At 36.8% G+C, this 13716-nt stretch overlaps 1 protein-coding gene across 2 annotated transcripts in view; it reads left to right on the plus strand.

The window, feature by feature from the left end:
- The window catches only part of LOC129261641 (leucine-rich repeat serine/threonine-protein kinase 1-like), a 44770-nt gene extending 32854 nt beyond the window's left edge, over positions 1-11916 (plus strand). For both annotated transcript variants that reach the window (XM_064100071.1, XM_064100072.1), the window contains exons 13-20: positions 1217-1487; positions 2186-2416; positions 2841-3076; positions 4580-5577; positions 5677-6012; positions 6568-6738; positions 7117-7230; positions 7895-11916. In XM_064100071.1, the coding sequence (XP_063956141.1) occupies positions 1217-1487; positions 2186-2416; positions 2841-3076; positions 4580-5577; positions 5677-6012; positions 6568-6738; positions 7117-7230; positions 7895-9202 (3665 nt within the window). In that variant the 3' untranslated portion in view covers positions 9203-11916. The remainder of the gene's footprint in view (positions 1-1216; positions 1488-2185; positions 2417-2840; positions 3077-4579; positions 5578-5676; positions 6013-6567; positions 6739-7116; positions 7231-7894) is intronic.
- Positions 11917-13716: the final 1800 nt, after the last annotated feature.

The following is a 13716-nucleotide window of genomic DNA, read 5'->3' on the forward strand; positions in this document are numbered from 1 at the left end:
GCGCACTTGTTTCAAAATACTGACCAGGGACCAATCAGTGCGGTTCTTTCATATTTGCAGTTCATCGCAAACCTTTGTGTTACGGATCCCAGGGCTGCATCTTACAAAGAGTTGCGATTGATCCGATCAATAGCAACTATGGAAAGCCAGTAAAGTCAACATTTATAAAATGCATGTTTGTTCGAACTTTGTTCTAGATATGAATGTATATCCACAAATTCATTGATTTCTTGACAATTTGGTATGTTCTCCTTTGTTTACAAAGGACATTATTCATATTTTATGTAGAAAAAATTATTTCACTGATGGATTTCCATAGAGTTACGATTGATTGGATCGATTGTAACTCTTTGTAAGACGGGACCTGGTAGGTGTTTCATAAAGCTGTTGTAAGTTATGAGTGACTTTACAAACGACTGGTGATCCTTTGGAGTAGAATTCTTACCAATGAAAATTTGGTGCGCATAATTTACTTCAAGAAAGGATCACCAGTCATCCGTAAAGTTGCTCATAACTTACGAACTGCTTTATGAAACACCCCAGGGGCCTGTAACACAAAGGTTAGCAATGATCGTAGAACATTTTTCTATGATTGATTGCATAGACTACAATGTACAATCAATCGTAAAAATCAAGCGTACGATTAATCGCTAACCTTTGTGTTACGGGACCCAGGAGCCAGTAACACATAGCTTTTAATAGCGATTAATTATACAGTTCATTTGTATTCTTAATTGCACTTGATTATCAATTGCTAAGGTTTGTGTTGCTGGGTCCAAGTTCTTGTTGGACAAAGAGTTGTATTAAATGTCTCAAATAAAAAAAAAAAGATAACAATGGCTAACGATGTCACTGCTCCATTAGACTGATTTGGGAAACTTACTATGATGATGGATTCCTCACTTTTGTATTTTGAAGTATATGTATCATTATTGTGAATTTTTAAACTCCAATGATTTGGTAAAATTCATATTTTTTTTAAACTCTTTATTCTAAAAATACTATGAATGCTTAATAGCCTGGGTCTCCCCCCAAAAAAAAAAAATATATATCTCCCTCCTCATTTCACCTACACATAACAGTTGAAGGGTTTCCATCAGTTATTGTAGATATAGAGTAACCTAGCTCTTTGTGCATTTGGCAATTAAGTTTGATGTACAAACTTTTTTATCATATTGAAATGACTGATCATATGTTTCTTCCATTTCTCCATCAGCGATCAGTTTCTTGCATGAAATCGGGAGCATTGTCCACTTCACTGACCACCTGAATGGTCTGAATGACCTCTACTTCATAGACCCAGTATGGCTCGCCTGTACGCTACAGAGGGTGACTGCACTACCCGCAGGAAGTCTTAAAGGAGGCAAGGTCCACGTACAGACTCTCCGAGAGCTGAGCAAGAAGAGCCGCATCGGGGAGGATAAGTTTGAGCAGTACTTGCAGCTCTTGGCTCGATTTGAGATTGTGGTTCCAATTTCACATCACTGGTAAGAGAAGTATTTCTGATCAGGATATCTGGCCTTTGATCTGTTTCCTCCTGTACATAGCCTTTGGGAAGTACAAAATTCAGAAGTCGATGTGTTAAGTATAGTTTAAAAAGAAATATATTCCCTCGAAAGTAGATTGTGACAAAAAGTAATGTATATTATTTCTGATAATATTTCATAAATGTCCTCACTGACAAAGAAATGAATAATATCTTTATTTTTTATTCCCTGAGAGGTGCTGTTGCGTTAATAACTCTGGAAAATGACAAATCATGAGAGATTATTATAACCTTCCAGAATGAGAAGTACCGTGGAGTTCACATTGTAGAATGCATGATTGATTCTATGGCATTAATTGCATCATTTTAATGTGACATCACCTCTGTATTCTGTTGCCTTGTGGAACCATGTAGTTTCTGTATGATTTCATGGGATTCACAGAATTCTGTATTCAACAGGCTATGAAGAGATGTCTTTGAGAATATGATCCATGCATAAAAGATTTTATTCTGAGTACATGCTAGGTTATTGCATTTGATAATCCAATGTAGTTCATCGCATGAAATAAAAATGTCATCAGATCCTCCTATATTTGTCATCATTTCATGATTTTTTTATACACTGAATCATGGGCCATATTGAATTGAATTGAATCGAATCGAATCGAAAATTTGTATGATTTTCACCACATCACCCAGGTTCTTGGTACCATCTCGGCTACCTCGTGACAATCCTGGTTTGATGATATCCTTACGTAACACTAGCACTGCACCATTCTACTATCTGAGGAGGGTGTATAAGATGCCCTATCTACCTCCAGGTTTCTGGATCAGACTGGTATCACGTCTCATCGCTGATCTTCAGATGCATGATAAGAAGATCAAGATTAGTCCAACGAGAAGCGAGAGAAAGATCTGCCGTTCAACAAGGTGAGGACAGTCTCATCGTTTCCCCTTTGAAATACATTAGAGGTATCTGTATAAATGAAATTTAGCAGCGATTCATAGATTGAATTTGGAGCATAAGTGAACTCTCTTCTTGGCATCTACAAGAAATTTTAAAGAAATCTTTTTCTAAGGAATATACAAATACTGTCAGTGGCACAATCAAAAAGATTGTACATGTACTTGTTCAGATTGGCCTTATAAACATTTCCTCTGCTTGATTAGAAGCCTGATATTGGGAATAGATTCAAACTTTAAGCTGGATGGATTCCATATTTTGAACTTTTAACTTTGTTGGAAACACTGCTTGATATTGCATGTTGGTATCTCTGATATGATAGCTTGCAGACATTAATGCTTCTCTACACAAAGATGAACCTTTAACCAATGATGTCTTGTACCTTTTCAGTATCAAGAACAGCATATCAAAAGGCATCAGGTTTCTTCAGAGTGAGTCTATCTACTGGAGGGAGGGTATATTCTTCAGGCACAAGACGGGACAAATCCTGGTGCAATCAACGGTCTTTCCATCGACTGACAAATCTCCAGGAGTGGACATCCTCATCCGCTGCCAAGAAGGTCACTTCTCAGCCATGGGGTGCGTGGTGGACCAGATTGAGGGGCTTATCAAAGATTGGTATCCAGGTATTATTATTATTTGTTAACTTTGCTTTTAAGCAAGTGTGCATTTATTGAAAAATATTAAATAGAAAGTTATAATAATAATGATAAAAAAAAAAATCATTGACCAAATCACGAACATGACATTTACATAATAATAAGTACAGATAATAGATTTGATATGTATAGACAAGGACAATAATTTGAATGCAGTGGCCAGCTACTGTATTAAGCAAAAAGCTTAAATGAATAGCAGTGCTTTTCCCAGTATTGCCTTAACCCTAATAATGGGGGGGGGGGGTGGTTCAGCCCTCCTTGACATTTTTTCACGTTGAATCCGCAGCGCAATTTTTTTACTGCGTTGCTCGCTGACTTTTTACTTTTATGTCTCGTGTGACCCAAATTACGCAACATTTTGTAAGTGCATGCATACAGACCCAAAATTGCTTTGAAAAAAACGTGAATTCGCATACAAATCCAATGCAAATAGTGTTTTTAGCCAAATTCATACTAAAATTAATCATTATTTTTCCTTTTACTGATTAAAATCAAATAATATATTTTTTAATGGTAAAAATAAAGTCCCAAACAATTTCCATTGAAAAAAACTATAAAAACAAAGAAATACATAAGCAATTTAGAAAAAAATAATGTACATGAGAAAATAAATGTGATATTAAAAATAGTAAATATGATTAGATTCCTATATATGAAAAATCTATGAACCAAAAATTAGCATTTTAGGGGCATTATTTAGTTAATAAGAACAAACCTTTGATTTTATGCATAAATTAGCATAATCAATTAGCGATGAGATTTTTCACAGAATTTAATCTTATAGTTATGCCATGGGTAATGCGCGTGCCAATGTTCGTCACGATCGACGGCCGAGATCGCAAAGGGGGCTGAATCAGTCTCCCCCCCCCCCCCCCCCCCCCCGTCTTTTTAGGCATCGAAATGGCCCAGTCTATCTAGGATTAAGTGCTTCAAACAAGAACAACCAAAAATGTCACAAGTATTGAAGAATAAATTCTCACAATCCTTAAATCTGTACAGGAAAATGTTAATGTGTTTTATTCCAATTTTAAATGAAGAGACATATGATGATTGCCTAAGTGTAGAGATAACCAATATTTGAATGTTGTTATAGGAAAAGTCCTATTTCCAGCCAGTTTCTGTGTGATTTTTTTTTAATGTAAGATGGAGGGGTTACTGGAGGCCTGTACTTTCCTGCAAGGGTGTATAGGGTCAAACAATCATGCAGATATTAAGGTGCCTGTTTGATTTAAAAAGATTTGAAACTGACAAAGGTAGTTAAAAATGTTTTTCTAACAGGTATATTAGAATATTTTTTTTTTGTATTGAGGTGACTGATAGATGTGTGTTCTAATGAATCTTTGAAACTTTTATAATACTGCTTGAAATCAATTATCATGTGGTAATTACAAAATTATTAGGAAATGTAAAATGTATGTTGAATTTAATTAATTGATTTACAAGAGTTGTTCTTTAAATAATTTTTTTTAGGCCTGTGTGCATCAATCTATGACAGTATTCAGCCTAAGGTCCAACGATTGGTGCCTTGTCCAATATGTGTGAATCATGGAACAGATGACTATGAAGCAACGACAGAGAATCTCCCTCATTGCTACACTGTGGAGGAGCTAGTTCAGCGATACGTCCGCGGTGAGACGCATATAACCGCATGTGCCAACTCCAAGGAGAAACTCCTCCCCATTTCTGTTCTGATACCTGACATGTTCATGGAAGACCTCAGCATAAGACATCTGAAGCAAGAGGAGTTCAAATTGCACATGGTGTCGGGACAATCTCTGGGACAGGGAGGATTTGGTGAGGTCTTCAGGGCAAAGTTCCGTGGACAGACTGTAGCAGCTAAGACCATGTTTCCATCAAGACTCTTGAAGAACCAGGTGTTCTCTTCTCCTAGTGAAGGATATGCATCGTGTTCTTCTACGCCATCCTCTACGCATAACATGACAGGAGAATCAACATCAGCGCATGAATCATGTGACTCACTCGAAGCATCCATGTTAATGGAGAGTTTCCACAAGCTGAGAAACGAGGTTGCAATTATGGCTAAACTAGATCATCCATGCATTGTCAATCTTGTTGGTGTATCTGTCAGACACCTCTGCTTTGCCATGGACTATGCACCTCTTGGTGATCTTCAGAGCTACCTGTTTGCTGAACACCAGTCTGCAAGGCCACACCTAGTGAAGCAGAACATTGTCCTGGAGCCAGTCCTGAGCAGGATGCTGACATACAAGATCAGCCTACAGGTTGCTTCGGCCGTGGAGTTCCTGCATAGCAAGGACATCATCTATTGTGATCTGAAGACAGACAATATCCTGCTCTTCTCATCAGATGTGAATCAAGATGTAAATATCAAGCTAACAGACTATGGGATATCCCGAACCTATGACCTGATGGGTGCCATGGGGATGGCAGGGCCGCCAGGGTTCTGTGCTCCAGAAATTCTCCAGGGCAAGGTCTTTGATGAAAAGGTAAGGATGTCATCAGATTCTTTTAATCTTCAAGAATATAGAAACCCAAGTATTTAAAAAATATTGTTTGTTCTAATGTGATTGAATTGTTTTTTCCAGGTGGATTGGTTTTCTTATGGAATGTTCCTGTATCATCTGATGACTGGCCAGGTTCCATACCATGATCAGCACAGTCGTATCGAGATTCAACTGGCCGTCAATGAGGGCCGCAAACCAACCTTCAACTTCCACGAGTACACAATGCCCCCGAGTCAAGTCTTTCCTTCATTAGGCTCCTTGATGGAATCATGCTGGCAGGATAGACCCGGTGATAGACCTCATGGTAAAACAGTTCTGCAGCTCTTATCAGATCCCAGCTTCCTCTGTCTGAGGAGGATGGTAGCGGTTGATGATGATGGGGTTTCTATGGCATTCAGTCCAGGAACAAACAATGAGGTATGCTTTCTATACGAGACACAATCACATAATCAAATCTCTTGCACATTTGTACAGTTATGATTTCAGTGATGATTATACTGACTGCTAAGAAATCATGATTGATTGGTAATTAAGCAATTGGGGGCTTGATGGCTTTAAGTTTATTTACCATAGAGGATTAATGCATTCAAAAAATAATAAATCCAGTTCCTGGATTACAAGACCACTGCTCTACCAACTGAGCCATTACACTCTAGACGAACTTGATAAGCTAACTAAAATGTATGAAGAGATTGAATAGTCCACTCTTGTCTCAGATTTTTTTCCGCAGTAGAATCTAGTGGGAACAGAATTTTTTTCTACTTCGGTCCTGGTAGACTGATAAGTGGTTTCCATGGTCTGAATAATTTTCACGTCTGAGAACTTTCCTTGATTTTGATTGACTAAGAAGCACTGTTACTATGGTAACCATTTGATAAAATGTCTGACAAATCCTTTCATGAAATGCTCTCTTTGGTCTCAAGAGACTTTGCCGCTGTAACATTTTTCATTTATCAATCCTTTCTTTGACAGGCTAAGGTTGTTCACCTGGTGGTCGACTCAGGTCGTGGTACGTCGGTGAAGTCATTCCGAGTTGATGAAGATGGTTGTTATAAATCCATCAGAGAGAATGCACTCCAATGCCCCATGATCAAAACTGCCATAGCGACACCTTGTGGATCAAAGCTGGTTGTTGGAACAGTGGTATGTTCTCGTGCTCAACATTGATACAGCATGATATTATGAATGCATAAGTCATATCTGTTGTAATTCCATTTTTAGTTGCTGTTAGTTGACGAATTTAAATGAGATGACTAAATTAATAATCTATCAATGAATGAATCAACCACTCCTTATAAGAAAGAATAGTTAATTGGATAAGTAAAGGAATTATAAATTTGCTAGTTTGTATATTATGCAAAGAACGTGTGGTTCTTAGTGCATTGGTCACTTGCAATAACATAAAGTAATTTCTGATGCCAAATGCACTGCAGATTGGCTTCTGACAATTCTGAAGTTATTTTGATTGCTACCTGTGTACATCAATTGAGATTAATTTTGTGCAATGATTGTTGTTTGCAGGGTGACTTTGTGCAAGTTTATCATCTTCCGTCTTCTTCTCAGTCTTCTAATGCAAGTCTTTTAGTAGAAGCTAGAGTCGCTGGTCAGCCAACATCACTCCTTTATCTTAAACAGGTTTGTTTACTATGCTGTTAATAGAGCCCAAAATAGACAGGCATTTGGGATTCCAAATTAAAAATTGGGACAAAACTTTGCTTATCTGAAATATAAACTTTTCCTGCTTCAACTTAAATCATGAGATTCAACCAGTGCAAGCATTTCTTAAGGAGCCATTTTTCCTCAGGCTGCTTCAATATTTTTTGCAAAGTATGCATACAAGTGTGTCATACTGAAACGAATATCAAACTTCCGACCCTGTTTCTCCTAACCCTTATTCATCAAATCTGTCCTTGAAAGTCATCTATATACATGATATTGAACAGTTCTGTGGGTATTATTTGTTCCATGTTGATAAGATATGTATCATTTAGCTCAGCATTTTTTTCCAAACTTCATGTTAAACTTAAGTAAAATTCCCTTTGGCTAACTTAAACAAAATTATAATGATAATGAAGTCCTGTATAGTATTAGTTTCCACCAAATAGCACTTATAGCACTTCCTCCAAAGAAACAAAATATCAATTTCAAGTGTACATCACTTGGTCTATTTCTACATGTATTTTGAAAATCATCCTTCTTCTCTTGTTTAAATACTAACAATAAAGATAGGTTTTTAGGATTTTGAGTCAAATTGAAAGGATTGATAGAAAATTTTCACTTTTGTTCTTCGATTATGCAGCCAAATGGGCATGACCATTCATTACTGTTGGTTGGTCAAGCCAATGGAACATTGACCATCCTAAGCCATGAAACGGAAGAGAGTGGTCATCATGCAACAGATGCCCTGAGGCAGGTCACCAGGATGCAACTTAATAAGAACAATCTTCCTTGTAGCAGCATGGTGGCTGTCTCCAGGAAAAAGAACGGTGACTCTGTGGCTGAACGGAGAAGACAATATGAAGAGGTGGTCTCCAATGGAAGGTGGTATAGATCAGCACAGACCAATGGCCAACAGGAAGAGAGTAGTGATGGAAGTGCTCCTAGAGAAAATAGAGGTGGAAGGAGAAGCCCTGGAATGAGAGAACGGACAGGAAGTAGTGAAGATGAAGCGGATGGAATGGAAGTCTGGGTTGGTTGCGGGAGTAACTTGAGGATCATCCTCTTGAATGATATAACTCTGGAACCAGCTGAGATTCAGGTGGCGGTTGGTATGGAAGGAATGGTGGAAGACATAGTTCATAGTCCAGGTAGTGTGTGGTGTTATACATCAAGTGCGCTATATGTCTATCGGTATAGCGTTGAGACTAGGAAGTGCCTGGAGATCCTGGACTGCAGGGAGACTGTCTTGGTCCAGGGATCTTTTCTTCCATTCTCCCAGTATGAGAGGCAGGACCTTTTCAGAAGCTGGGAGGAGAAAGAAAAGGAGCAGGAGCTTGCGAATGCTACAGCTGTATCTGAAACCAATACTAATGGAGATGGTAGGTATGTATCCGCTCAGGAAGACTCGGTGCAAGACGAACTGCCAATTGTTGATGATCACTTCAGAGCTGCTTGCATAGCAGCACCTCGTAGGCAGACCGACCGAAGGGTAGGTGGCCAACGAGGCAGGACTGACATGCATCGATGGAATATCCACAGCACCTTGGCCTCTCAGAGCCAGTCGTCCATCAAAGTCAGTTCCCTCCTTGTGATGGATCATGTCTTGTGGATTGGTAGATCCAACGGTGATATTGTCCTTGTCAACATCCAAGACAGACAAAGGTCTGTTGATGAAAAGCTTGATGTCGAAGTAGGTGAAGTAGTGACTGTACTGAATGCTCATGTTGCAGTGAAAGGCGACAGTGGTAGGGTTGTAGAACTACATCATTCTGGACCTAATAGGGTAGTTGCTTGCCATGACAGCAACAAACCAGGCAGCAACGATAGTCAGATTAAGACTATGTGTGTATGGGAGGACTGGGGATATGCCAAAGTGGAGCATTTTCAAACCATCAATAATCAGTGTAGGAAGATAAAAAGGAAATCAAGAACATATTTAGAAGTATGATTTTTTAATTTGTGATCAGTGTATTCCTTCACATCCATGTGGTATTACAATGTATTCATAATCCTTGCACCCATGAATGTGCAATCATCCTTATCATATTACCCATTCTTGCCATTACCCTGGTGATATTTAAACAAAAGTTGTAACAAAATCCAACAAGAAACGAAAAAGCAAATAGAACGAAAATACATCCAGTTTCATTTTATGATATGTATAATTTCATAAACAATTTACCTTGTTTTTATGAGCTTCCATATTGTTGTACAATCAATGATGATATAGTTATCTTCGATTAAAAATCTTGTAATGTGCTTTTTCTCAGGTCCAATGAATCCCCAAACTTTTCTTCTTTTCTCTCAATTCCTGCCTTCCTCCCTTTGATGTTTGAACTGTTTTCTATTTTACTTTGGAATAATGATAAAATGTGAATAGTGATAAATTGTCATAAACATAATACAACTTATGTGTGCCCTTTGTTGAATTCTTACAGCAGAATTGATTTTTTAACCAAGATTTTTATCTGATTGACTGTTCGGCAATGCCACTGTATGCCCAACCCCCTACATGAGCATACTTCAATGATTTATCTCTGTTTTATAGTTTGTATGAAATGTTGTATTGTAGTGAGTGAAGTGAGAAGCCGGTGGAACGTACAAAAGGTTGATTTTTTTATGGAATCGTCATAATCATCAGTTATTTGTTAATCACACATTCTACTATTTCAAACAACTTGCCATTAGAATTAAATTGCCCTTTAACTTTCAATCTTCCACCAGTTATACTCGCTTAAGTGGATTCTATTTTGATATTTGTAAAGCATTCTTGTTATAAGACATGTGTTGGATATATTATGAAGACTCTGTACAACTGCATCAAATCCTAATACAGTTCAAGAAAGCTTAAACTGTAAATTTCTAATTTATTTTTAAGATAGGAAAATTTTTATTGTATTGTTATAGAAGGCTGATGATATTACCCTATTATTTTAGTCTGGCACATTTTTTTTTAAATCTTTTATAAGAGTAAATATATTTATTAAACAGACTGGAGAAATAGATTTGTTTCAAAAGTACTTTCTCCAACCTTTTTTGACAAGTTTGACAATGTTCACTCAACTCATTACTATGTGGCAATTTATTTGTATTAGTGATAAATTTTGTGCTTTCAACTTCACTAGCTTTCAAGTGCAAAGAATGGGAATCAAACTTTTATCCTGACTCTGGTGAAATACATACATACTTATGGGCAATATACAATGAATCACGGGCTTCACCGTGTTGCAAGGAAATGTCATCCCTTTCAATTTGATAGGAAGTCCGCTTCATTGTCAAGTAGGCATTAACAAAAGTACAAAATGAGAGAAACATTAATGAATGATTGAAAACAAATGTCAAATAATATCATTGTAATGATTTCAAAAGTTTTAATATTAGGATGTATTTTGTGAGAAGTTCCTTGATATAAATTCCATGAATTGCTGTGTTCTCAGAAGCTGAAAGCTAATTTATATATACATTCATAATCAGACATGATTTTATTGACACTCCAATGGGGAATATATTTTAAATCATCATGAAACATCAAAAAATTGGGACAGCTGCTCGCATTTTACCTTTTTAATTAAAATGACTTATTCTGTTATTTGTTGATGGATTTTCGTCAAAAACTTCCTAAATATGCTTCTCCCATTCTGCATTTACTTAAAACACGTTGGTGTCTGGGTTAGTTTTATTTGAGATCAACTCCAAGTGGGTGGTGTTTCATAAAGCTGATTGTAAGTTACGAGCAATTTTACCAACGACTGGTAACCATTATCTTGTGAATAATATACACCAGATTTGCATCTAGGTGTTGACTTAGTTCCCAAGAAAAGATCATCAGTCATTTGTAATTTACGAAGAGCTTTATGGAACACCCACCAGTGGCCATTGCTTGTTAATTAATGCTCTGATAACTTGGCCGTCAATGGTTACTATCAGTGGCGGACAGATGGGGGGGGGGAGGGGGCTTTCACAATGAAGAAAAAAAAAAGAGAAGTGATATTTACTGATTATTATTTCAAAAATCTATCACAATATTGGATTTTTGTAATAAAAATGTCAATATTTTTGCTTAAAATGACTTATTCTGCCATATCTGACCCCCTCAAAACTCATTACACCACTGGTTACTACCATGAAAACCTTGAAACTTGAGAGGCTGTTATAGCTCTGATACATCAATAGGTAGATGTATTGTAGTTTAATACCTTTGTGACAAAGTTACCATTCATGCTATTAAGCAACCAAGTCAATAACTTGATCCATTAGGGTTACCAAATCCTTTAAAGAGGGCTTAAAGAACTTTGAACGCCACGTTACAAACCTATTCGTTTCTTCCTTAATCGTCAGGCTGAACCAATAACCAATTTCATGTACACACAAAAGTTCAACATGGTATACTGGAGTCCAAAGATAATACAAATTTGGTATGAGCATTTTTGAAATACAATATGTATATATTTGCTACTTTTGGAAGAGAAAACAATTGTCTAACCTTATTTGTATATGTGTAGAAATAAGTACTGTAGTGTAAACTATGCATGGCGATGTTGTGAGTGCATTATTTGTAAGCGTGTAGTATTTAGTACTATTTCCATGACACAAATTTTGAGATGTATTGATTTGAACCTGTATCTGCATGAAGTAATTAGTAAAGCTATATAAATGAAATAAGTGGGACCTTTCATCACTTACAACATTTTGTAAGCTGTTTGCAAGCAAATGTTGCAATTTTACACATTTTTAATTTTAAATTCAACTATTTTAATACCTTTCTTTGTACTAGAGAAGCTAGCAAATTTCTAAAATGCTTAACACCTGTATCAATGCTGCAGTAAGGAAATCATGAGACTCAAAAAATATATCAAAAGAATCGGGATGAGTTTTCCCCAAAATGAATTCAGTGTGCAAAGAATTCACTTAAATCTATGGGACACTTGAGTCTTCATTCTACCGAAATAGAAAGCTTCTACAATTTGCTTACATTTGTGGGTGGATTGGAGAAGAGGTCACACTATGTTATTTTACCATCTAGGCTTTTTTTTTTTAAGATACATAATTAACAAGTTAATGACATGCCAAGAGGCTAACTTACACTTTTTCACACCAATGAGAAGTTACAAATCCTGTTCTTTAAAAAATACAATAATTCTGGTTGGTTGGGTTTTTTTCTCTTGTCTTATTCCCCAAAAACAAATTGTAAAATTAGCCCTCAAAATAGCACATAAGCTTGTCAAGTCATAACAAAGTGGGCAAGACCAGGGAAACATTTCATCAACATTTGATAACTATCCTTGATTTTGATTGGCTGAGAAGCACCGTTACTATAGTAACTGTCGGCTAAAACAGACTTTGTCAGATGAAACGTCCTGCTAGCCCTTTCATGAAACACTCCCCCAGGCCCTGACGTAACACAAAGGTTTAATAGCGATTAATCGCTAATTTGAAAGGGCAATTCTGATTGGTTACTGCGCAGTCTACTGTGCTAAACGTGCATGCAGTGATAATCTTGTTTGTGTTTGCAAGTGAACTTGAATGAGGGCAACGTCATTTTTTTGTCATGCCTAACATAATTTTGCACAAGCTTAAAGAGAAATTCCAGAAGTTGCAGTAAACACTGATTTCATGAGAAAGTCTGTAAAACCAGGCTTAATTGTCAGTATATCATCGAAGATCTAGATCTGAAACAGTTACATAAACTGAACTTTGTGAAATCTTGAAATCTACGCTGAAAAATGTTCAGACTGAACTTCCCCAACACAGATAAGCGCACGTGGGACAGTGGACGCTCTACCCGAATCCTGTGCTTATTTGCTGATTTCTCAGCAATTACACAATTTCTTCCAGAATCCTTTGGCACATATGTTTTATTTATACAAACAGACACTTTGGTGGTCATTTCATTGGATTTTGTACGAACTCATTTTGATATCGTTACCAAAACTAGCATTTACCTTTAACCTGTTGACTACTGAATTCTGTTATCCCCATAGGCTTTATATACAGGAATCACCTGGTTCAAGTAGGCAATAGGTTAACAATCCACAGGTGAAAGAAAGCACAAAGCTCTCCCATTATGATTTTTTTGTATATTTGATTCCATGTGAATTGAACTTTGTCTACTAATATATGTAGTACATGTTTATTGTCTGTACTGTGTTACCCAAGTGCAATATTTCAAATTGAATTGATTACATCATGTATAGACATTAATATTATGTAAACTCATGAAGGTAATTAGTGGACAAATGAAATAACCGTTAGTATTGTAATTAAGAAATAAAGATCTCATACCCCTTTCATAAACCCAATTATGCGGATAATATCCGCATAATTTGGTCGTAAAATCGGAGCGGGACCAGAGTTATCCGCATTATTTCGATGCTGCAATTATCCGCATAATAGCGGCATCGGGACCCAGACGGGTCAATATATGGTTTGACCCGGAACAAATTGCAACAAATGATTTTTCAA

Source organism: Lytechinus pictus, chromosome 5 (assembly GCF_037042905.1).
Source record: "Lytechinus pictus isolate F3 Inbred chromosome 5, Lp3.0, whole genome shotgun sequence".
Taxonomy (NCBI): domain Eukaryota; kingdom Metazoa; phylum Echinodermata; class Echinoidea; order Temnopleuroida; family Toxopneustidae; genus Lytechinus; species Lytechinus pictus.